The sequence below is a fragment of the Protopterus annectens genome, chromosome 15.part0, assembly GCF_019279795.1.
Source record: "Protopterus annectens isolate FY-2018-M chromosome 15.part0, PAN1.0, whole genome shotgun sequence".
Taxonomy (NCBI): domain Eukaryota; kingdom Metazoa; phylum Chordata; order Ceratodontiformes; family Protopteridae; genus Protopterus; species Protopterus annectens.
The window spans coordinates 676,371,666-676,398,675 of record NC_056749.1 but is presented as its reverse complement, the minus strand read 5'-3'; the positions used below and the strand labels follow the sequence as shown (position 1 = coordinate 676,398,675).

General features: G+C 39.1%; 1 protein-coding gene across 1 annotated transcript in view; it reads right to left on the bottom strand.

The window, feature by feature from the left end:
• Positions 1–27,010, bottom strand: part of MCF2 (MCF.2 cell line derived transforming sequence) — a 1,891,050-nt gene that overhangs the window by 763,893 nt on the left and 1,100,147 nt on the right. Inside the window, exon 9 of the mRNA XM_044057533.1 lies at positions 25,973–26,087. Coding sequence (XP_043913468.1) covers positions 25,973–26,087 — 115 coding nt within the window. The remainder of the gene's footprint in view (positions 1–25,972; positions 26,088–27,010) is intronic.

The following is a 27,010-nucleotide window of genomic DNA, read 5'->3' as shown; positions in this document are numbered from 1 at the left end:
AATATATTGGCTATATTTTTGGGATTACAATGGATGATATTACTACAGATGAGCTTAGTGCATTGTTGAACATCATACCTTAATTTCTTGACATTGATGAAAATGAGTTTTAGTTTCCTTTGGCATCTTTATTGACCTTTACCTCATACTCTGCTTTACATTTTCTAAGTTCCTCGCTGACATGTTTCAGTGAGGTTATGAGGTAAAGGGTGGGGGGTCTTACAGCTTTTCATTATTTTCTTTCTTTTAATATACATTTTATTAATACAGGAGTTGCATCAGAGAGATTTATTCCTGAATTTACTATTGCATTTAGGGAGAATGGTTACTGACTTTTGTATTCCGCTGTTTAGGTGTTGGCAGAAATTGAGGTGAATGTGGCAGCCCTCTCAGTTGGGTCCATTTGTAGGGGATTGTTAGGAATTATGCATAGATCTACAAACTGAAGTATGTTTGGCCTGGAGAAGTCATTAAACATGGCTCCATTTGGTGGGGAGTGGTACTACTAAGCTGACACAGAAAATGGCTGATTTGTGGGCATATATAAGTAGGGATGAGGAGATGTGGGGTGAGATACAGGTGGGAACTAGGCTGATAAGGGACAGTTGCTGAATGTTAGGGCTTCTAGTGGGTTGTTTTATAATTTGCTGCAATGCATTGGTATTAAAAAAGGTCTATGAAATGTTGAATATATCCATTTTAGAAGTGTAAGTGTGCCAGCCAGTGCCTGGGTAACTGAAGTCTACTAGCAAAAAAGTATTTGGTTTGATAATTAACCCCTCAAGTGTGTTAAGGTAATTTTCATATCTCTGGGGGACATTGAAGGTGATCTGTATCTAGCAGTGAAATAATATCTGAATTTGTTAGCGTTTGAGCTAGATCTCCAGGAGCTACAAGTTAGGGTCATGGGATCTATGACATTTTGTCAAATGGCTACTCATCAAACACTTATGTACTGAAGCTGCTCTTCATTGATTTTAACTAGAGCACACAAGCAGTTGGCCAACTGAGTGACCCACATCTCCCCAACTAAATATGCCAACTACAAGATCGTACTAAAGTGGGCAAAAGGGCAATTCCAGAAGGTGTTCAACTGCTGGTTTGCCCTAGTTAAAATTCACCATTCAGTGAAGAGCAGCTTCAATAAATAGGTATTCACTGAATGGCTATTCACTGAATAGGTATTCAACAAACTGTCATAGACCCAGGGTAATGAGTAAATTACTGAGGTGATGTTTCTGACAAATAGAGATACTCCCCCCACAGTTACCCAAGGATCTAATAGCATGACAGGCGCTAAACTCTGAAACAGAAAGAGGGCTGTCACTGTCCTCAAGTTCTGGAAACTTTCAGTTTAGACATAAAGCACTGAGTAATGAGAGCATGATGGTCAAAGGCTCATAGGTAAGTACTACGCTAGCTGTCTTTCTCAGCCATTTTAAGACTAGCTATATTCCTTTATAGTTGAGAATTAAACGCTGTATCTTGGGTATGTTAGGTAAATACCATAACCATTTTGCCAACCTCCCAAGTCGGGAGTCCAAATTTAAGTTACATTTGAGTGTAGCATGTAAGAATGTCCAGTAGAGAAACTCTGCCTTAAAAGGCACGATGGTGGAAGCAAAAGGCTTATTCAGTATGTGGAATCCTTGGTATGAAAAGTATAATCCAGGCATTGTAAAACAGGCAGTTTTACCTATCGTCTAATCCCAGGCCAATACATTCTGGGTGGATCCCCTTAGGATGATGCCAACTACTTAACCAATTGTTAAAGCTAAGTAAAATGTATATCAGAGATAGTTTGTAGTACTAAACACAAATAAGAAATTCAAGATAACAAAAAGAAACATTTCCATTTATGGTGTGCAGATGAATATAACACATCACAGTGTGGTTCCAGCCACGTCTGTACAGAACCACAGGATATCTGTAGTGTAACTGCTATCCTGTTTGAGTAGAATGGAATCAGTAACAAAACAAAAATGATGACAAAAGCCACTGCGAGTACCTTCGATAGCATCATCTGTACTTGAAGATTTCAATGATGTAGGTATAGGTACTGCTACCTGTTTACATTTATGTTTTGGGGGGGTGACATGCACATTACATTACTGCCACTTAACAAAGAAAATAAACTGTTTATTGCTAAGTAACATTTTTAATGCAGTCACTGTGCTTCTCTTCTCTAGTGATTGTGAAACGGACACATGCTTCCAGCAAACAACATTTCTGGGATTTCCCTGTTCATGGCACAACACTAGATCATTCCCAGCTTCACTTTGTATTACAGCGTCTGTCATGAGTAATCACAAAATAGTTGCTGTGCAGTGCACATCCAATGGATTAATGTTTGTCATCTCTTCAGGCTTTTCTTATGGCAGCCATGACACTCTGCCAACATTTCTTTACAGTTATTTTCTCTTACGTTCATTTTAATAAAAATAACCCCCTAAAAGCAGTAACCAAAACTGTAAAGTATACAGCCATCATAACCTCCACTTCTTGGTCTACAAATGTCTGTCAGTAACTTGTAATCCATAACCAGCACAAGTTTGTTCCATATGGGTACAGTTTGAATTGTTTTATTCATTTGACCAGACTAAAGTCTTCCTGTACTATTCAGCTTCAACATTGTTGAAATAAATGCATTATGCCTCTCATTGTCATCTTTGAATTTATACAACAGAATAACACCAACTCATTAAAGAGGGTTATATAGCAACATAAAAGGAAGAGGATGGATCAAAATGTCAGCTCATTTAATCCATCATCCTTTTTATATATCATAAAATACGTGTCTGCAGTCCTCTATACATTTCCCATTCAATCGCATTTTATAGCAATACAAGGAATTGGCATAGCATTGTTGAGAGTGTGATGATGTGAGGTATTGCCAGCTATGGCAGGAGAAGTAGGGCAGTGGATGTGTAACATATGCCAGCATAGTTAGCTGGAGTTTTGTAAAGAATTATATGTCATTTGTATATCAGACTGATTTGTGCAGGTGCTTGTGTTGACAATGTATTTGTAAAACTGCTTGGGTTAACAATGTGCCAACAGTTGGTCCTGCTGGAGAGAAAAGAAAAACACCTGTATGTCAGACTGTATTGTAACTGTTGAAATGAATACATTGTAACAGAGGATAGTGGAAGAGAAGAGGTTAATCTCAGTCCAGCTAACTTTGAAAAATAGTCTGAAATTAAAATCCCTGGTTTAGGCCATAAAACGTGTATCTCACAGTTATGATTGCAGCCAGAGGCAAAATGTCTATGAAAACCAGGACTAGGAATCCTACTATAATATCCTTAGAGGTGAACTAATTGCTACCCTGGAAGGGTGGAAGTTTTTGAAATGGTTTTATAGCTTCCAGATCCTATAACACATCTTAGCAAAGATGTGTGTGTGTGTGTGTGTGTGTGTGTGTGTGTGTGTGTGTGTGTGTGTGTGTGTGTGTGTGTGTGTGTGTGTGTGTGTGTGTGTGGTGTGTGTGTGTGTGTGTGTGTGTGTGTGTGTGTGTGGTAACACATACGTGCAAGATTCTGGCTGTTTCTAGTAAAGGGGGCAGTGTAGTAACTAAATGTCAGATGACTAGATGCATGTGATGCCATTCTGTAATCCATACTGAAATTATGTTTTAATACTAGAAGAGATAGTAGTCTCAAGGCAGTCTGTTTTTGAAACTTGACAATGAAGGACCCACTTCATCTTGTCTTGCTTTATTAAGTAACCAGTGAATAGTAATTCTTTAGATCAGCCAGGAAAATATAGTGTGATTAGTTAAGTACTGTTTTTCTGCATCTGTGTGAATCTATCTGTGCTATTTTTAATATTTCTTGTGATTGAAACGCTGGTGTTTATTGTAAATAGATATTTAGTATTTTTGTTTTATTTATTATTAAACATATTTAAACTTTTTACTGTGTCTGTTTTTTAGAGAATATGTTAACTTTTGAGAGTACTTATATTTACTTGGTGACATTGTGGCCACTCCTCAAAGCCTTGCTACATTGGCCAAACACTATCATTTGTATTAGTATTAATTTTATTCAGTATAATTGGGTACCCTTGTAAGAGTCCTAGAGTAGTTGGCTTTAAAGTGCTCTGGTGGCAGTATTGACCTTATAGTCTGGGCAGAGGGGGGGCATAGCTGATAATTCTGTACCAGCCTTTCCGTGTGTGTGTATGTGAAAATCAAATCTCAGAGAGTGTGTGTTTCAGATACTTGGAGCAGGGACAAAGCATAATGGTTTCACAGATAGGGTGGTAAGGGACTTTGCTTGAAACACTAATCTTAGGACTCAACTCTACAGCTGTGGTCAGTGTGAAGTCTTATTTGGGGCCGAGATAGAGAGAGGGAAACCCAGTCACAGGATTGATTGTACTCCCTGTGTGTTCTTAAGGAAAACTGTGCTTAGTGCAGAGAGCTGTACATGAAGATACTGTGTGTATCTATCTTTGTGTCAAGTGAACATCCCCTATCAATGTCAGTGAAATAACCAAGCCTCAGAAGAAATAAAGGTCCATAAATTTCTTCCACAGTTTACAGAAGGTGATAATTGATAGTTCTATTCATATATTTGAAAGAGTATGTAAATGGTATAGTGTTGACCAAGGACTCAGGCTACGGTTCCTGACCCCCCCCCCCCTTACTCAATAGCAAAGCTATAACTGCTGTTTCTATATTGTCCAATACTGATTGCTTAAACTATGATAAAGTTAAACAATGTTTATTGGAATGTTCTAAGTTAACACTTGAAGCTTACAGAAAAAAAGTTTCATGAACACAAAAGCAAGGCACATGAAAGTGTTTGTGATTATATTGCTGAGTTAAGCATTCATTTTCATAGGTGGGTGAGTGGATCTCAGGTCACCACTTCTGAAAGGCTGCCAGACCTTTTGGTGAGGGAACAAGCCCTTAGCACTTTGCCTGAGAATCTGGTTGGCAGACCAGGAGTGTAACTCTGCAGGTGAGCTGGGTAGAAAAGGGAATCTCTACTTAGCAAGCAAGGCATCACTGCACAAGAAGAGGATATCCAGTGCTGCACATAGATGTAAGGGAACCTATGGTAAGCAGCCTAAACCACCCCAAAAGAGTCCATCAGTAACAGTAGAAGCCACTAGTTCAGGTACACAGCTAAGACCAAGGGTTAGATGTTTTAAATGTAACCAGTGGAGTCATGTAGCATACAAATGTCCACAAAAGCAAGGTGAGGAACAAAAGGTGGGGGAGCCAGCAACTGGAAATAACAGTATGCCTGTGGTAAGTTTTCTGGGGACAACAGGGGTACTACCAAACTATCATCGGAGACTGTATACACACTATTTGTAAACAACATCCATTTAGGTTTCAAAAACACACAATGTATTTTATTTCCTCTATTTTTAGCTTTCTATATGGAATTTACAATATATTGTTTCCTGAAGTTTATTCTTATTGAAATTAATTCCACTAATCTTTCCCTCAAAACCTAAACCTTGACTTTTGTATTTATTTAATATGAAAGCAATAACCCAAATTAACTGAATGATCTTGCATTTGTTTTATCACTGTACCCGTACTTGCTTCATTCTTTGTTGTAATAATAATATCATCTGCATAATTTAACAAAAATGGGCATTTTTATCCCTTCATTTGAAATACGGCTCATAACATCCATCTCCTTATTCATATACAGTATGTAGATATTTCATTCATCAGTAATACAAAATAATGTACTGCTCAATGGACAACATTGTCTAATACCCTTTTCTACCTATATATATTCACTCAGCCATCTATTTATCATAATCTTCACTATGAACATGTCCCATAATACTGAGTGGTGAATAAAATCAAATGCATTGCTTAAATCTCCCACCATTACATTTGCCTGAACATTTCTAACTACTATGTCATCTGTTATTTCCCCAATTATTAACAATAAATCTTGAACTTTTTTTCTTTTTATGCCAAACACATGTTTATTTGCATTGCCTACCTTTTCTTCCATCGTTTTTTGTAATATTTTCATAAAAATCTTATATTCTGTAATAACACAACTGGTCTCCAGTTCTGTATGTCTTCCTTCTCTCCTTTTTTCCATATAACCTAATGATATCTCTGCATAACTCTTTGCACCTGAAACCTTTTTAACCATTCATTTAGTACCTTTATAAACCATTTATTTTGTTCTATAGCCACATTTTTTATACATCTTGTTTTCTATTCCATCTGGTCCTGCTGCTGAATCTAAATTCATTACTTGTATTGCCTGTTCTAGTTCCTCTGTTCTTATAACTTTTTTCTAAATCCTTATTCTCTCTATCAGAAAAAGTATTTACCTCCCATTCTTTCCATTCCTATGTTATCTGCTTTTTAATATGTTCTTTTACTACATTCGTAATCTCCTCTTCTGTCTTATACTTTCTACCTGAAGAATCTTTCATTTCCCTCATGTACACTATTATTCTCTTTAATTGTTTTTACTTAAATATGGCATAATTTCTTCTTTTTTCCTTTCAAAAATATCTTTGTACAATAAATGTTCTATTTCTTTCCTTATTCAAATCATATAATTTCAGTTCCTTAACAAAAAAAGCATCCTTCTTCTCTAGACAATAAATCATATCACTGTTACAGTCTTATATTTTACTTTTTTCATGTATAGCTTCTCTTTCTCCCATGCAACATAGCATTTTTTATATTTCAGTTTAAAATGTAACTACATTTTGATCAATCTTTATAAAATTCTCTTATTTCTACATGATCTTGCCATAATGTCATAACCTCTTTTTTCTTTTTAGCATCCCATTTTGCCTCATTTATTCTTTTTATACCTTTCACTATTTTTTATCATCATCTCCCTTTACCATAAACCAAATTCCCTGTGGTCTGATACAACTCTGAATAACACTCCTTGTTTAACTATTACTAAGCTTTCTTACAATAAAAAAATCTATTTATTTTCTTTTTTCCTCCGGTTTGTATATGTCCAAGTCTCTAGATTCCATATTTTTAACTCTCCATATTTTATAATATCCTTTACTAGTTTAACATCATAAGCCTTCTTATTTTTTATCTTAAATTGCAACTGATGTTTCCTACTTCAATTACCTTCATATTAACTGCTACATATTGTATTATCTTTCTAAGCATAGGTTCATAGGTAGGTACTAGGCTATCTGCCCGAAGGCATTTATAAGCCTAGCCAGAATGTGTTGGCTTTCGCCGCCCCCTTAGATTAGTTCCCTGTGCCTCTGTCCAGCAGAGCCATTGAAGTGAACCATGGGGTAAACTGTTTCCCATCCACTTGTCAAGGTTTCTCTTGAAGAGGGTTAGCGAGGAGCTCTGCCTAATGTAGATTGGAATCTTGTTACAGAGCATGGGAAGTCTCTGGGACAGGAATCTATCCCTCCAGCACATCCTATTGATTGCTGTGGTGAGGTTTAGATCCCTGAAGCATGTGGCTCGAGGGGATATGGTTTTCTTTATGTGGAGCATGTCCATCAATTCTGGGTTGGACATGGCCTTGTATGTCAGGCAGACATCACCTCTAAGTAGGCAGTATGCAACCGAGTACAGCTGAAGTTTCTTCAGTTGAGCTGCATAGGGCATCTGCTTGAGGCCAGTGATCCTCTTGGTGAGGTACTTCTGTGGTCTTTCCAGTTGTTGCAGGTGTCTTGTAAGGTACATCCTAAATGGGGCATTGTACTCTATGATGGGTCTGATGAATGATGCATAGAGGGACCCAACGACCTCTTTCGATCTGGATGCAAACCCTCTTGTGATTAGGTGGGCCACATAGAAGGATTTTCTAACCACTTTGGCAATGTGATTACCAAAGGAGAGATTCCTATCTATTTGGGTCCCCAGATCCCTTATTACGTCTTCTGTATTTAGGGGGCTACCACCTATGTGGTAGTTTGTGGGTACTTTGTTTTTTCCAAAGGGGATGACTATGCACTTGAGGCCATGGTTTTGACACCAGGTATCTGTCTCAGTGAGACCCTTTTGGAGAATGTCTGTGTCAGACGGAGAGTCAGTTATAACCCCTAGTTTGCAGTCGTCTTCCCTCTCTTTTTTATTACATATGCATATACTGCAATAATTCTCCTAATATGTTCCCTCCATCTTACATCAATAATAGTAATTCTACTTGCTATGACAAAGGTGACATTTAATACTTTAACTGTATCGTTATGTTAAGTATAGGTGTGCAAGTCTCTTTCCTGAAATTCCATATCACATTTTTCTCCACCATACTTTGGTTTGAATTCTTTATGATTTTGACAGAAATGTATTATCTTCTAATATAATAACATCACTAACAAATATAATAAGTGCTTTTTAAAATCTTTTTTTCCACTTCAGTTCTGAATTGAATATTATTTTTTTTCTTAGCTTCCCTAAAAGAGAGCTTAAGTACATATAAGTTCCATGGAGCACAGTTTTTTGTTTTTTTCATATTCTTCTATGGATCATTCCATTATCTTCCCAATCTCAAAAATAATGTCACAAAACATCTCTTTATTAATATGGATAAATGCTCTTACCTCATTAGTTTTAATTCTGAGCGTCTTAATAACTTTGTCCCATACCTTAAATCTGTCCATCTCTGTATCTTCTTTCTATTCGATTTGCACTTTAAACAGTCTCTTTTTCTTCAAACATATTTCTTTCTCTTCTTTCTTACCATGCATTCCTTCATTGACCAATTCTTCATAAGATTTTTTCTCAGCCTTCATAACTTTACTCTGCTGTACTTCTTCATTCTGCCATCCCGTCCATCATCTCTCCCCACGACATGTCCTTACCACCTTCCAGCTCACTTTTATTGACCAAGCCCAGCAATATATCATCCCACAACCCCCCCCCCCCCAACTGGCGTCAAACAGCTTCTGTTGAAACAACTCTTCTGTATCTACCTCCACTGCATCTGCCACATTAAGAATGCTTTGAAAAGGCTTGACCGCCTTTCCCCATCTCCAACAGAACAGATTTATCTCCTTCAGCTCCAGTTCCTTCTCTGATGACTTTAACAAATCTGCTGTTTGAATAACAGCACCAAAAACACCACCTATCTTGTCGTTCTCTCCTCCGACCTCCATTTTTGTTTATCTTAGCTTCCTGCTTCTACAAGCCGCCTTCACGCCGGAAACGGAAGCAGGAAGCAGAACACACCACACTAAGTGTGTCCCATATGGAAAACAGTAGGGGAAATTCCCCGATGTTTGGCCAAATTTTCCTTAGTCAGCATGAATTCCACTTTGGGTCTCCCCTGAAAAGAAGGCATTGGCCTAGTGGAACTAACCCACTCAGTACAGGATAAATAAAATAACATTTTATCAATCATGCTATCAGTTCTATAACTTTTAATAGAGTCGGTATATCTAATAGCACTTGGTGATGCTTCAATGGCTACTGCAAACAACACTAATGTAACAGACACCCCTGTTTTCAATACTTCATCATTTTTTTAAATTTTTGTAAAGGAAAAAAGTATTGTCTCATACACCAAAGAATTATAATATAAATACTTACCATAAGGAAAATGTTGTGTATCCTGCATGTTAAAATTATCTATCCATCTATATCATACTTAAAAAGGTTATCAAAGTGATATTTCAATTTTTAAAGCATTTCATCTATGTCAGTTTCTATTTTATTACTACTAAGTTTATAATGTTGCTGTTTTTACTTCTGATTACAATTAAATTTTGATCTCCTTACCAATCTATGGAATCATCATGGAGCAAATGAATAACTGTTTATTACTGTTTATCACTTTGCCATATCCATTTTTAAACATTCCCTTTCAACTTAGTGTTGGCAACATTTCAAATGTTCTTATTTTTTATACTGGTGGGGTACCGTTCTCTGAATCAACAACCAACTCAGCATGATGTTGAAACTTTCACTGCCATAAAGCACCAAGTGGGACTGGCCCTATGGTCATGTTGAATGCTAATGAGGCAATCCATAGAAGAGGCATATGCTAACTAGTCATATGCCCTCTCCTCTGAACTGCCTCCAGGAAGACATCTACATGGCCAAGTGAATCAAGAAATCACTTAGTGGTGTAGATTAGCATGGCTGTCCCCAACACTTAGTGGTGTAGATTAGCATGGCTGTCCCCAACACTTAGTGGTGTAGATTAGCATGGCTGTCCCCAACACTTAGTGGTGTAGATTAGCATGGCTGTCCCCAACACTTAGTGGTATAGATTAGCATGGCTGTCTCCAACACTTAGTGGTGTAGATTAGCATGGCTGTCCCCAGCACTTAGTGGTGCAGATTAGCATGGCTGTCCCCAACACTTAGTGGTGCAGATTAGCATGGCTGTCCCCAACACTTAGTGGTGCAGATTAGCATGGCTGTCCCCAACACTTAGTGGTGCAGATTAGCATGGCTGTCCCCAACACTTAGTGGTGCAGATTAGCATGGCTGTCCCCAACACTTAGTGGTGCAGATTAGCATGGCTGTCCCAAACACTTAGTGGTGCAGATTAGCATGGCTGTCCCCAATCACTTAGTGGTGTAGATTAGCATGGCTGTCCCCAACACTTAGTGGTGTAGATTAGCATGGCTGTTCCCAACACTTAGTGGTGTAGATTAGCATGGCTGTCCCCAACACTTAGTGGTGTAGATTAGCATGGCTGTCCCCAACACTTAGTGGTGTAGATTAGCATGGCTGTCCCCAACACTTAGTGGTATAGATTAGCATGGCTGTCTCCAACACTCAGTGGTGTAGATTAGCATGGCTGTCCCCAACACTTAGTGGTGTAGATTAGCATGGCTGTCCCCAACACTTAGTGGTGTAGATTAGCATGGCTGTCCCCAACACTTAGTGGTGCAGATTAGCATGGCTGTCCCCAACACTTAGTGGTGTAGATTAGCATGGCTGTCCCCAACACTTAGTGGTATAGATTAGCATGGCTGTCTCCAACACTTAGTGGTGTAGATTAGCATGGCTGTCCCCAACACTTAGTGGTGTAGATTAGCATGGCTGTCCCCAACACTTAGTGGTGTAGATTAGCATGGCTGTCCCCAACACTTAGTGGTGCAGATTAGCATGGCTGTCCCCAACACTTAGTGGTGTAGATTAGCATGGCTGTCCCCAACACTTAGTGGTATAGATTAGCATGGCTGTCTCCAACACTTAGTGGTGTAGATTAGCATGGCTGTCCCCAACACTTAGTGGTGTAGATTAGCATGGCTGTCCCCAACACTTAGTGGTGTAGATTAGCATGGCTGTCCCCAACACTTAGTGGTGTAGATTAGCATGGCTGTCCCCAACACTTAGTGGTGTAGATTAGCATGGCTGTCCCCAACACTTAGTGGTGTAGATTAGCATGGCTGTCCCCAACACTTAGTGGTGTACATTAACATGGCTGTCCCCAACACATTTTGATACTAAACATGGTCAAACATTCATGTTCAACCACTTGCCATGAACATAATAGGGAGATCCAGCACACCGCCAGGGATGACTCAAAGTGCCACAATGCTGCCAAAGGCAGTACAGGGATCATGGGATGGGAGAATGCACTAGGCCACCACAGCACAAAAGTTAAGTGCTCTAATGGCACTTCAACTACTACAGGGCTGGGGGAAACTTAGGATGGCAGGCAGGTTAGGGACATTTGCAGGGACTGTGATGTGTGTATGTGTTCATGTTGTATGTGGAAGAGTGATGTAGAGGGCGGAATGCCACTGCCTATGCAAGCAGTTGTTTACTACAATGACATGCAGATCACCAATGATCTGCACATCATGGCAGCAAATGTGATTAAGACCTAAGCAAATTAGGCAGTACGGAACTGTTACCTCATTGCAGCTAACATGTCTCTGAATCACAAATGGGCAAATCATGGGAGAAGGGCAATTTTAACATGAGGTGTGCAGCTCATGCTAGGGCCTTTAATGAATCCCTGGGTCAGTTTTCACAATCCTTCACAATATTTACTGACATACCTTGTATCTAGTACATATTAGCCAAGTTATAAATCCCATACTGGAATTCAGTAATAAAATAACAATTCCACCTTTGTCATTATCAAAGGATAAAACCCCAGGAATCCTGGGTATAAATGAATTATTTTTTTACACAATATACCAACTCTTTTTTTAACTAAAAAGATAAGAATGGTAAAGCTACATAACTCCAATCATTCATCTTCATTAAAAAGAAGAGCCTCCAGTAGAAATACAGCACTGGTCTTATTTAAAGTTAAAAACTGAATAGCCTGTCCCTTTTTTATTATTATTATTCAAGCCATTTAGCAAGATATAGGTCACCATGTATGTCCCTAGAATCCCATAACTCATACCAAGACCTACTGGATACACTAAACATTAAACCATATACCATGTTCTTGGGAGACCTTAACTACCCCTCTTTAGGGTGGAAAACATGCACTGCCTCATAATGGCTCCTGGATTTTATTAAAACAAATACCCTTGACCCATTAATGTGCAAATCCACCAGAGGTTCAAACATACTTGACCTGGTACTCACCAATATGACAAAGCACTGTACGCTCCCAGTGTCACATCCTCACTGGTGAGGTCAGATCACAAAGCTGTCTCCTTTGGCATAAAAATCAACTCAGTAACCCCAACAAATCCTGGAACAGTTAGGAACTATTCCAAATCAAACTACACCCTAGTAAGCAATAGTTTATCAAAATTCAGTGCCTCCCAACAGCCTATGCAGTATTGTTCAGAGAGACCCTGTACAACCATGTAAATGGCTGTATAGAGACTGTTGTACCTACTAGAAGTAAGCCCAACAGGAAATCTAAAAACAAACCACACTGGTGGATCCTATCCTTAATACGCTACATAACAAAAGGAAAAAAAGTCGTGGCTAAAATCAGCAAGAGCAGCTTCCATACTGATAGCTTTCTAATTAAACCAATCAAGAAACTAAGAGGAATAATCAAGTCCAACAAGGCCAGTTACAAGGTCAAGATAGCCTAATCATAAAGTCCTCTACAGCTATGTCAGAAACCTCAAACACAGCACACATCAGAGTACCGAACTGGTGGCCAATGGTACTACCTTCACTGAGCACAGCAACACAGCAAACTTGCTGGCTGATAAATTCAGCTCAAACTTCACCCCCCACTCTCCTCTCCCTCCATAAAATATGTACTAGCTTACCCCCTCCCCCGAACTGCTAACAGGGAGTAGGCCCTTGTGGTGCTCACTAAGGGCAAGAACACAGCCTCAAAGGGCCCTGACAATACTCCAGGATGCCTACTAAATAGCTGGAAACATGACCCAGCAGGATCACTTGAGGCCCTTTTCAACTATAGCCACAAAGCAGGCTTAGTACCACAAAAATGCAGGACTGCAATAGTTATCCCACTTCACAAGGGTGGATCATCAACCAACCCTGAAAACTACAGACCTATTAGCCTGACTAGGCAAATATGCAAAGTCATGGAAGAAATTATCATGGAAATGATCAACAAGACATAGGCAACCTTCAGACTCTGGACCCAACCGAGCTTGGCTTTGCCAAGGAAAGATCATGCCTAGTAAATCTGGTGGACTTCTTTGAGAAGATCACCAAGGCAGTGAATGAGGTAAAAACAGTGCATACCACCTACCTGAATCTGGCTAAGGTGTTCAGTACAATACCCCACTTGGGTATAGTTGACAGACTCACCAAAGTGGGCATAAACCCCTACATAACTCACTAAATTGCCAGCTGTCTAACAGACAGGACCGAGCAGGTCAGTACTGATGATACCCCCTCCACTAACAGATCAGTCATGAGTGGAGAACCAGAGGCGCCATGCTGGTATTGCTCCTATTTGTCATCTACTTCTTGGAGGTAAAGATTAATGTCAGGGGCCTTTGGCTGACCACGTTTGCAGATGACTGCAAATTGGGAGCTATCATAGACTCCCTACAGGAAGCAAACATACTACAAAAGGGTCTAACACAAAAAAAATGATTGGTGCCAAAGTCACGGACTAAAACGCAATGTCAGGAAATGCATCACGGTGCCTTTTAGGAAAACCGGCACCCAGGCTGATTACTCCATTGGTAAGATACTTCAGAGAGTTAACCCAGTAGTCAGGGATCTGGGAAGTTACAGTATCTCTTTATTCAGCCCTTATCATACCCGTCATTGATTATAATGTACCTGACCAAATATATGTAACAATTGGAATGCCCAAAAGGATATAAACACATTGTCTTGTATGGACTGCTTTAAAACTCTATCTCAGTGCTCTGGCTCCTGCAACTTACCCTGACACAATCTATGCCTGGCATACAAGGCATCCTCAGATCCAGCTCTGAGGGATCTTTTGTATATCTGCAAATTGAACAGCATCAAAACCCTAGATCCAAGTATTTAAATTTAGTTTGTGACATAATTAAGACTTGTTGGCAAGACAGATATGTGTCTCAGACAATACCCATGCTCTGGAACAGGCTCCCCATTCATGTGAAGCAGAGTCCATTCCTAACCCTATTTAGGTGTAACATTGATCAATGTATGGGAAACTGGAAATTCACCCCAGGTCTGACCCCCATATCTGATACACAGAGGCAGACAGTAATGACCAAACTAACATACGCCCCAAGCCACGTAACCTCTAGAAACTTCCTAACATAGCCCCTCCTAATAAATGGCTATGATATCTAAGGACACAATTGGGTTGGACTGCACAGCTGAGCTTATAAAGGCCCTGGTGGTTGTTAGTCTAGTATATAACTATGAACCTATGAGCCTACTTATGATTACATAAAATAACAGACTGAAAAATGAATAAAAATGCAGTCTATTACTATATGCAGGCAATTGTAATGCTATAATTTAAGAAACAAATCATACCAAAAACCTAAAAAAAACTTAAATATAATGAAGAATCTAAACCTTCGGTGCATACGCCTAAAAACGCATCAAAATCAGCTCCCATGATACCAAGGAGTGAAGTGCTAAATGAGGCTCCAACAATCTATGTTCAGCTAGCAGTAGGGGACCTGGAGTAGTGGGGAGTAAAGAATGGGAGTGAAGCCATTATAAGGTGCTTACACTAGGGGAATGGAGTGGTTCCAGGTCACTGTTTGGGTGACACCCAGAGGGATCACGGGGCATAACAGCTGTGAAACGGGCCTGCAGAACATCTGCTGCCTAGGGGCTAAGGATCAACATGTGGATGGAGGCATGCATGTTAGTTAGGGGCTGGAGATAAACATGTGGATGGAGTCATGCATGTGAACAAGGGGCTGGAGATGAACATGCGGATGTAAGCATGCATGTTACCTAGGTTCTGGGGATCACATGCGAATGGAGGCATGTATGTTAGCTAGGGGCTGGGGATCAACATGCTGATGGAGTCATGCATGTTACCTAGCAGCTGGGGTTCAGCATGTCAGTACAGGCACGGATGTTACCTAGAGGCTGGGGATCAACATGTGGGTGAAGGCATGCATATTTCCTGGGGTCAATAACTCTAACAGAGTTCTAGTGAAAATGGATGAGAGTTTATGAGATGCAGCAGTCCTGCCCACTGTCTACTTCCTACATCTCTCATTTCCAGCGGAATAAACTGGCCCTTTAGGCCCCACAGGGAATGAATGGACCATAGGACTCTCAGGTAGACTGGAGAGTGCCTGGCTCTTGTTTCTAAGTGAATAAGCAGGACAGCTTAAAAAAAAGGAAGATGCACTGGACAAGACCTGTTAGTCATAGAAAGACATTTCAATTAATATCTTAGTAAACTAATAGTTATATACAAATAATACTTTAAAATTCAGGAACCTGGAATCAAGCAGATTTCTAGTTTAGACAAGATGAACTTGCCTTAACTTGATAAGATCAGAAGCTTATCTAACTCAGCTAAAGAAACACCTGCACACCAGAATAATGCAAAAGTTATCTCAAACTAAATTAATTAGACTACATTTATAAATCAGGAAATGCTAAATAAGGAGCCACTTCAAAAGGTGACTAAACAAAGTTAATAATCTTAAACATTGCTTATATATCTAAATTAACATTTTTAAATGTGTGTTTGTGTGTCAGTAAGCGTGTGTATACGTGTAGGGCATACAAATCAGTGAAATTCAAAAGATCAAAAAAATAAAGAAAAACAAAACGTGTTTTTGAAGGAGGCAAGCCTCCTACAACCTGACATCCCCTGCTAATTTCATACATATATATGTATATATATATATATATATATACACACACATATATATATATATATATATATATATATATATATATACATATATATATATATATATATATATATATACACATATATATATATATATATATATATATATAGATATATATATAAATAGATAGATATAGATATAAATAGATATATCTATATAGATATATGTGTGTGTGTCTGCGTACACTAACTCCAAGATTGCTTTTCAATGGGGAAAGAGCAAACTCCCTGATCCCCACTGTTCACGATCCTGCACAGAAAGCAAGCTGGCATGTTCAATCAGCTGATTTTTTTATCAGTTCTGCCATCTTTTTTGCTATGTGATGATCACATAGTTTGATCACCTCAATGACACCCACACACACACGTGTCTAGATCAGATTGTCGAAGTTTGCATACTTTGAATCACTAAAGATCGAACTAGTGATCGAAGTACGAAAACTTCGAATTACTATAAAAATATTTTTAAAACACAAAATGTAAAACTTAAAGGCTGTAAGCAGGGGGGCAAGCCACCCTGAACCCCCCGCATCCCCGCTACTTAAATATACCAACTCCGAGATCACACTTCAGTGAAGTACAGTGCGGAAATGGTAGATTTCCATTTCCTACACTGTAGCGCTATCTTGGAGTTAGTATATTTAAAGAGCGGGGGTGTGGGGGTGTAGGGGGGCTTGCCCCCTTCTTACACCCTTTTGTTTGTTTTTTTTTTTGTTTTAAAAATATTTTTATAATAATTCGAGGTTTTCGTACTTTGATCACTAAAGTTCAATCTTTTGTGATTAGAAGTATGAAAACTTCAACAATCTGATATAGACCACACACACATATATATATATATATATATATATATATATATATATATATATATATATATATATATATATATATGTATATATATATATATATATATATATATATATATATATATATATATGTATATATATATATATATATATATATATATATATGCATATATATAGGTTCATAGGTTGGTACTAGGCAATCTGCTATAGGGCCTATACAAGCCTAGCCATAACAATTCCCTGGTTATTTCTTCCCGCAATATTTACTTCCCTGGACCCCTGTCTAGCAGGGCAACTGACGTGATCCCCGGGGTGAATTTCCTATCTCCCATCAAATCGTCAATGTTCCTTTTGAAGAGCGCCAAGGAGGTGCTCTGCTTGACATGTATGGGCAGTCTGGGTCGGGAACCTAGCCCTCCAGCATGTTTTGTTCATTGTGATGACAAGGTTTAGATCCCTGGAGCATGTGGCTTTGAGGGATTAGGATTTCTTTAAGTGGAGCATGTCTAACAGCTCAGGGTTTGACATGGCCTTGTATGTTAAGCAGAGATCACCTATGAGTAGACGATATGCCACAGAGTATGGCTGGAGTTTTTTAATGTGGTCAGTATAGGGCATCTGCTTTAGGCCTGTGATTCTTTTAGTGAGGTATTTCTCTGGCCTTTCCAGCTGTTGCAGATGTCTTGTGAGGTACATACCAAACAGGGCATTGTACTCTATAATGGATATAATGAGGGATGAGTATAGTGGGACAATGACCTCCTTTTTTCTGGATGAAAAGCCCTTAGTGATGAGGTGTGCCACATAGAAGAATTTCCTGACTGTTGTGGCGATGTGGTTATCGAAGGTGAAAACACTGTCCACCTGTGTCCCTAAGTCTCTCATCACACTTTCAGTGTTTAGTGTATTGCCACCTATGTGGTAATTAATGGGTACATGCTTTTTCCCAAAGGGGATAACTATACATTTCTTGGCATTAAGCTTGAGCCCATGGCTCTGGCACCAAGCATCTGTTTCTGTAAGGCCCTTTTGTAGAATTTCCACATAATTTGGGGATTCAATAATGGCTCCCAGTTTGCAGTCATCTGCGAACTTTGTTAGCCAGAGTCCCTTAGTGTTGGCCTGTACTTCACAGAAGTAGATGCCAAACAAGAGCGGTCCCAGGACTAAACCCTGAGGTACTCCACTTGTCACTTGTCTAGAGCTGGATTTGGAGTCGGCTAATTTTACAGCCTGTGTTCTGTCAGTAAGCCAGTTGGCAACCCATCGAGTGATGTAGGGGTTTATACCCAGCTTAGTATGTTTATCTATGATTCCAGAGTGGGGGATGGTGTTGAAGGCCTTGGCGAGGTCCAGATAGGCTGTGTGGACCACCTTACCCATGTCCACAGCTCTGGAGACTGATTTGAAGAAGTCAATCAGGTTCAGGAGACAATATCGGCCCTTCATGAACCCAAACTGGGTGGGGTCCAGTGTTTGAAGGTTGCCAATGTCTTTGTTTATAAGTTTCATGATAATGCATTCCATGCCTTTGCAGATCAGGCTCGTAAGACTGATGGAACGGTAGTTCCCGGGATCCAAGGTGGATCCCCCCTTGTGGAGTGGGATAACTGTAGCTGTGCACCACTCAGTGGGCATGAAGCCTGAGGTGAGGCTATGATTAAACATGACACTTAGGTGAGGTGCCAGTTCATTTTGTAGTTCATGTAGTACACAGCTCGGGATGTCATCTGGTCCCATGGATGCAGTATTCTTAGCTTTGGAGAGTGCGGTTTCTACCTGTGTGGCAGTGATTACTGGAATGTGGCAATCTTCTGGTATTGAGATAGGCCCTTTAGGGGGTGAGAGGGGGGTGAAGTTTGCACTAAATTGATCTGCCAGGATACTGGCAATATCCTTGGGATCAGTATATTTAATGCCATTCTGTTGTAACTCAGAGCATATCTGAGCATTGCCATTTAAATTCTTGACATAACTTTAGAATGCCTTGTGGTTGTCTTTGGAATTTTTGGCAATTTTATTTTCGTAACTAGCTTTGGAGGATTTTATGAGGGATGTCAGCTTCTTACTGAGGCTGATAAGGGAGTTTTTTGGCATCTGGGGATTTTCCTCTTTTCTGAAACAGTTTCTTTCTTCTGTTGTATAGTTTATTTATGGCAGGGGACCACCAGATTGGCTTCCTTTTTTTGGAGGAGAGCGTCTTGGTTCTATTTAGGATGGCATAATTCATGCACGAGTGGATGTGTTCGTACAGTGCCTTAGTGTAGGATTCAGCAGTCGAACTTTCAGCTCCCATCTGCATGTGTGTCATGAAGTTTGTCACTTCTGACTTGAGTAGCATGAAGCTGGCTTTGGAGAAGTTCTTCACGGAGGTTTCCTTACTGGGGGATGGGGGTGGGATGTGGATGTCAAGGGTTATTTGCTTATGGTCAGACCTAACAAATGAGGGGGGGTACCACTGGTGTGGAGCATCTGTCTCCCATGTAGGTAATGGCCAGGTCTGGGATATTGGAGCCTCTGGTGGAACAATGGATTAGTTGATCCAGGGCATTGGAATTTATGAATTCCAAGAACCGTTGGGAAAAGGTGTTGGTACCCGAGTAGTTTTCCCAGTTAATGGCAGGGTAGTTGAAATCACCCAGTATTAGGGTGTTTGGTTGTATCTTAATATTTTCCATTATGTTTAGAAAGGTGTAGTGAGAATCTTGGGGCATGGTGGGAGATCTGTAGCAAGCTACAATTTGGATTGCAGTCTTACCTAGTGTTAGTTGCACCTGGAGAATTTCAGATGCATTGTGTTGGGCAACTAGCCTGGAGGTGTGAATATCCTTGGTGAATATGGACACTCCTCCACCTTTAGTGTTTCAGTCTTGGTTTGGTGGCCGAAAAGTGTGGTAAGAGTTGTAGCCTCGTATTGCAGGTGTGCTCTCTGGAGCCTTGAACCAGGTCTCAGTTACTGCACAGATATCGATGTTCTCCATTTTTAGGAGTGCCTCGAGAGAGTGCATTTTGAGATTTAGACTTCTAGCATTGAGTAGCATTACCTTCAGATTTTGCATGCTTGTATCTGTTACGGTGGTGGTTTTGTCCTTTGAACCTTGCCTAAAAAAGGCACTATAGGGGTGGCGAGAGTTTTAGCCAGTAACCTGAATCCCAATATATATAAATATATATATATATATATATATATATATATATATATATATATATACATACACATACATATATACATATATATATATATATATATATATATATATATATACATATACATATATATCGATAGATACACATATAGATATATGTATATATGTAGAGAGATAAATAGATATTATACATATGTATATTGTTTGTGTGTGCATGAATGGATCCCCTTTACTTGATCAAAATTATACTTACCCAAAAGTTAAAAGGACAAGAAGACTTCACTGAAAACTTCCTTTCACAAATGGACGGGCCACAGGAATTTTACTCCTGGAAAGAAAACATTTGGCCAACATTCTTTGCCCTTTTCCCAACTGTAGTGCAATCTCGGAGTTGGTATATTTAGTTGAGGGGGCCATTTGACTGGCTTTTGTTTGCCTTTTTTTTTTTGTGGTAGTCGTCAAGTGCTTCCTTTCCTGGAGTAAAATTACGATGATCTGACCCCTTCATGAAAGGAAGTTTTCGGCAAAGTTGTCTCATTATTTTAAGTTTTGGGTAAGTGTAATTTTCATCAGGTAAAGGGTTATTAAAGCAACAATGAATTAGACAGAAAAAGTAAGAAACAGAGGAAGACAATAAATAAAATAATAATTCCACTTATGGCACCCTCCTTTTTAAGCAAATGTCATGTTTAATTAAATTAAAAATACATTTACAAAAATCATCTTTAATAATTGTATTCTATACAATTATCTATAAATATATACTATTAAGGACTACAAAGGAACTGTTTAAGAGTAATAATTTCTCATGTATGTCATATGCACCATTTGTCTGATAAAACCTATGGTAGTAACATGTTCAACAAGGTAGGTTAGGCTTTCCTCTCTCCAGGTACAGTCCTCATCTCCCTTTGTAGAATCCTTAGGTATTCTCGGGTAGGTTGATCCATGGTCTGCTCCATGGTTTCCTCCCAGAGGTTATGCCTGGTACACCTCCTGTAGGAAGCTCTAAAGTGGCAAACATACCGCATACTTTAGCCATCTTAATTGACCGTTCTCAACCCAGAGGATCAGCAGTTGTGCTTCCAAGATCATTCTGGGCAGAAGAGCTGTTCGCTCTTTTATGGAAAGTGAGCACAATTAACCCATGAATTAAGCTCATTTCTGCAACTTTCATCCATGTCCTCATCCGTTTGGTCACTACCTAAAGCTCACTGTCATAGGTAAAGACAGGGACAGACAGTGACTAGTAAAGAAAAAGCATCAGTGTTTGGTTTAATTCTCCCTTTCATTACCAGTTTGGTGTAACAGCTGCAGTACTGGTGCTGCTGCAACTGCCCACTAATAATTATCCAAATAGGTTTTACCCTCATTCACAAACACAACCCAAGATACTTATACTGCTGCACCTGACTTAACTCCTCCTCCTCCCCGTCACAGAGCAATTTGCTCTGTCCGGAATGGAACCATGACCTTTGTTAAGGATCATTATCTCTAGTAACTCACATAATTACATTGTACATAAAATTTCTGACATAACTTGAAGGAAGTTAACATACAAATTACTTTATATAGACAGCAATATTTCCTTTACTTTATCACCCCATTTGCATACCTTAATTTATTTTAAATGTACTACGTCAAGTTTTGCTTTTAAAAATGTTTGAATTACTGATCTACAGTGTGACATCTTATTCTTTTAAAATGACGGTTGACCAATTAATCTTGTTAACACCTACTGAAAGTAATCGTAAGTTTCAATATAAACATTTTTGATAAAGTAATATTCAATATATATTAACTATATTAAATATCAAAATATATTAACCCCCATCAATATGTTACTGCTTGTGACTCTGGGTACTCACTTCAGCCCTAACTTATGAAGTCCATAAGGGGCCCACAGAGTTAGACTGAATTCCAGTGCAACACCGCACATGAATACACCCACAATATCATATAGTATATGTGCCTGTGTCTGGCCTTCTCCAAGCCTGCTTCCATTGTTTAGACATGACATGGGTACTCCAACATGACCCTGTGGCTGCCTGCAAAAACTTCATTTATTTATTTAACATTTGTTTACTGGGAAAGTCCAACTTAGAACTAGCCAATTTTCAGCAGAGGCCTGGGGAGAAATGCTCCAGTTGCATGTTTTTGTAATGTGGAAGTAAACTGGAACAAACCTACATGAACACAGGGAGGACATGGAGACTCCGCACAGAAGGTACCCCGGCCAAGAATCAAACCAGAAAACCTTTTGCTGCAAGGCAACAATGCAAACCACTGCACCACTGTGCCACGTTCATATTCTACCTTTCCCAGGGATCTTGCAGTAGTTCAGTTATATATCTGCTGTCCACCAGTCAATTACAGGTTTCCCAAAAATTTCTGTTTATCCATTTCCCCATTAAGACATACTATGAAAAAATGATGTGAGATGGCCCTATCACCATACTTAGCAGTGCAGGGTCTTCCCTGATAATACATCTTTCTTTTTTTTCCAGTTGCTTTGTCAAGTTACAACAAACAGCAGTGCTGCCGAGATAACATTGTCTATTTATTTCACTCTTTTTACCTTTCTTCCTGCTCCTATTCCCTGTGTGCCAGACTTTGAACTGCTGAATTCCCAACCCACTTTTGATTCTTTGTTGTCTGCACATACTGTAGTACACTAGACTTCAGCCTCAACTAATGTAACAAATCTCTATCATCCTACTTAATGGTAGCAAGGGTGGTGTAAAGTGACTTTTGTTTTAGTAAGGAAGTCATTATCATAACAAACAAGGAAAACAGGTAGAGTCTTACAAACAATGAAAAATAAAAAGCAGCTATTGCAAGACAAAAGCCACGCTTGGTAGATGGTAAATCCTTTATAAGCAGAAATCTCCAAATCCAGAAAAAATACAGACAATGTTCATCCAAGATAAAGCAGTGCAAGCAAACACAGCAGTATTAAGCGCTTTCGTCTGGTAGATGACTTCCTCAGAATACAAAAATACTGCAATTAGCACCTGTTTAAATACATTGCTTACCCAATCACAAATAACTGACATAATTTCCCCCATTAACAAGGCTGCATATACTTAATACAAGCCAAATATAAAACAATAATACATGTAAAAAGTTTAAAACATCCCTAAACAGTGTATATAACTAAATAAAAAACATAGATTTTAATTTCAATAGAGAAGATAAAGAAATTCTATCATTTAACCCAGGAGCATGATAGGCATCAAGCCTAATTTGCAATTTGAGTTCTACAAATGCCAAATACTCATTCAAGGGTCCCCCACGAGGTCCCAGATCTACCTGTTTCAATATAAAGAATAGGAAGGAATGGGTCGGTTCACTAACCAAATGTTTATATAATGCATTCTTTTCATTTTTATTTCTGATATCATATAAATGTTGATAAATCCTTAACCTTAGGGCATTCTTAGTTTTACCTACATAGAAACTTGCACAGAATCTACACAAGGCCAAATACACAACCCCTTTAGTGTAACAGTGCATACTTTTTGAACTGGAAATATATCCAAAATTTTTGAGCTTGATTTTTTTCTCTGTCCATAACATAAGGGCATTGGGCACACCTCCCACACTTTACCATCTACCAAGCGTCGCTTTTGTCTTGCAACAGCTGCCTTTTATTTTTCATTATCATAACATTTAGACCTGATACATCAGGAGTGAAACTTGTGCAGTCACTGATGACAAAGGAATATTTTAAGCTGCTGTCTTAAAACAAAAACACTAGATTTGTAATAACAGATGTAAAAAAATACCCCAGTCATTTTATATTTTAATCTGCACCTCACTAGAAATAACCTGCGTCTTTATTATAAGACGTTGTCAGTGAGTTGGTCGCAATAGATTCAGACACATCATGGGTGAGACTATGTCAAATATTTTGGGTTCTCAGTCTTGTTAGTTTCCACGCAGCATTAAACATAAACCCAGGCACAAGCCACAACAGTCAAGCACAGACAAGAAGGGTGGAATTACCGCTACTCATCTCACTGCAAATAAAATGAAATAAATGAACTAAATAAAAATAACATATTAGAGTAGAACCTATACATGCTGTTGCCAGCTGACTTAACAAATCATACAAACCCAGGGTGATGCAGTACTGATGCAGTCAGAATCACTACATCACAGCTCTTGGTTCAATGATCCAGTTTTTGTATGGAATCTGTATGCCATCCCTATGTCTTAAAGGGTTCTGCTTAGCCATCTATTCTCTAGCAACATCTCAGATACATAGCTGAATTCACAATCCTTTAAACTACTCATACAATTGCATGGAATGCAGAGGTAAGTGCACACGTTTGTGTATGTGTGTGTGCATGGACATCTACATACATATATATATATATATATATATATATATATATATATATATGTGTGTGTGTGTGTGTGTGTGTGTGTGTGTGTATGCACGTGTGTGTGTGTGTGTGTGTGTGTGTGTGTGTGTGCAAAGACAGTCAGAAAAACATAACTGCTTTGTGATTCATGCACTGAAATGATTAGCCAGGGAGAGTGGAAATGAGTGACCAATACCAAATCTCCCATCCTGGGTTTGGGAAGTTGACATCTGACCTACTGGTTGAGTATGGGAATACCAGGATGTAGCTACTGAACTTGTGGGAAATATGCCCTTCACAAGCCAGGGGTGATATCTATACAGCTCTTCCTAGTCAATGTGGCAGGGTAGCCTGGGGCTCCTTCTCATGGTGAGAGATGGCCTTCTAGTACCCAACTTTCACCTCTGATTGAGATGATAAGCTTTCACACCAGTCAGAGAATGAACGGAACATAGTGTTGTTGTACCCCCTAGGGAATGAATGAGCTGAATCACACCACAGGACAGAGAGAGGAACAAATGCATTAATAGGGTGATGGGTAGGCCCAAAGGGTGAGGAATGTAGAGGTGCAAAAAAATAACAGCTGATGCACTTTAAATAATTTAACACTTTTGCACAATGATGCTTTGGATGAACATTCTGCAAGATTATGGCATAGTAACCACAACCGAGTACTTACCATTGGGTATAGTAACATCTTTAAGGCTGGTATTTCCCCAAGTTTTTTCTTCTCTGCAGAACTTGCCCAGTGGTTCCCTTCCTGTACCTCAGCAGTTTATTGATTCCTTTGACATGTGACAGGTATTTCTGACTTGGGAGGAGTGTCCTTCATCAAGATGTTATTCCCATACAGATCACCTCCGCATCCCACATTATCCCTTCCTCAAATATGTCTTGCTCCCTCACAATGGCTGCCTGATCAGGGCATGTCCTGTTTGCTTCCACATGTCTGTCTTCCTGACTCAGCAGTACACACAAAGCTTCAACAGACCAAGCCTGTCAAAAAAAATTCCAGTGATGATGACCCACCCATGGTAGGTGTTACTATTACAGCAGGACTAGCCACCTCTTTTCCCCAAAGTTGGGAGAGCTACTATGGGCCACTCAAGCCAATCCTTGCCCACCTTGTTCCTTGAGTGTCCATGCCACCAAATGAATATGGGGTCACCTGAGTTATAGACCAAGCTTCAACTATCTATGCCACAAGAATTAGTAGGTTAGTTGGTTTTATTCATACTGTGTAGATTAATTATTCCTAACTAATGTAGTTACGCAGTTACATATTCCTTACTGGTATCATTTATGGTTTATATTATTATTACAGCAGACTCAAGACACCTTTCGTCATAAAGAATGCAGTAATTGTCACTAATTAATGCTACCTCACACTAACATGTTTCTTGTTGGTAGCATTTATAATTTATGCTATTATAACTTGAATAGTATATTTTTAAAACATGCTCATACCTCCCGAAAGTTCTGTTCAAACCTCCACAGCTGTAAATATTGTTCCAATTTAAGCTGGTATTTTTCCCAAAAGCCATCAAATGCAGTTTCCATTTCATGTAACTGTTTCAGTAGCCTGTACAAAAATATAAAGACGTGCAAGGATCTAATTACTACAAAAATCATAATTCATTCAAGTGCTTAAAGTCAGTCTTTACTTTCTAAAGAAATATACACATTATATGCAGTTATACATGTTAACAGAAACTGAGTAAATGCAAATCTTAATGTTGTACAATAAATACCCTTTGTGGGGATCAGGTTAAAGCAGCACTGCACCCAAAAACTGAAAAGAAATATGTTTTCCAGCATATCTTGAACTTTTCTGCAGTATTAATATCTGTGTATCAAAGTAAGTGGTTATTATAGCAATAACCCACGCCTGGGTGTGGGTAATGCTGGATTTACCCACGGTTGGCGTGGTTTGGTCCCGAGGGCTGCACCCTCGGGACCAAACAAAGACAACCGTGGGTAAATCCAGCATTACCCACACCCAGGCGTGTTATTATATTAATGACATTATTTAAGAAAAGAAATAATTACTTTTCTTAAATAATGGCATTGTATAATGCCTCTTTGCTGCCCTTCCGCAGCTGTCTGGTGTTCAGGCAGTTCTGATGTACTGCGATGCCTACGCAGTACATCAGAGTTGTGGGCAAAAGCAACGGAGAACGCAAGATCTCCGTTGCTTTGTCTCGCTATGTTAAATGGGTTTAACATAGCGAGACAGCTTTAAAATAAGCAACGGAGATTTCCGTTGCTTATTTTAAAGCTGTCTCGCTATGTTAAACTCATTTAACGTAGCGAGACAGGTTTAAAAAAAAAGCAACGGAGATTGCAAGATCTCCGTTGCTTTTTACACACTGTGTCGCTGTGTTAAAGGAGTTTAACATAGCGAGACAGCTTTAAAAAAAGCAACGGAGATCTCCGTTGCTTTTTTTAAATCTGTGTCGCTATGTTAAACTCTTTTAACATAGCGAGACAGTGTTTTGTACTAAC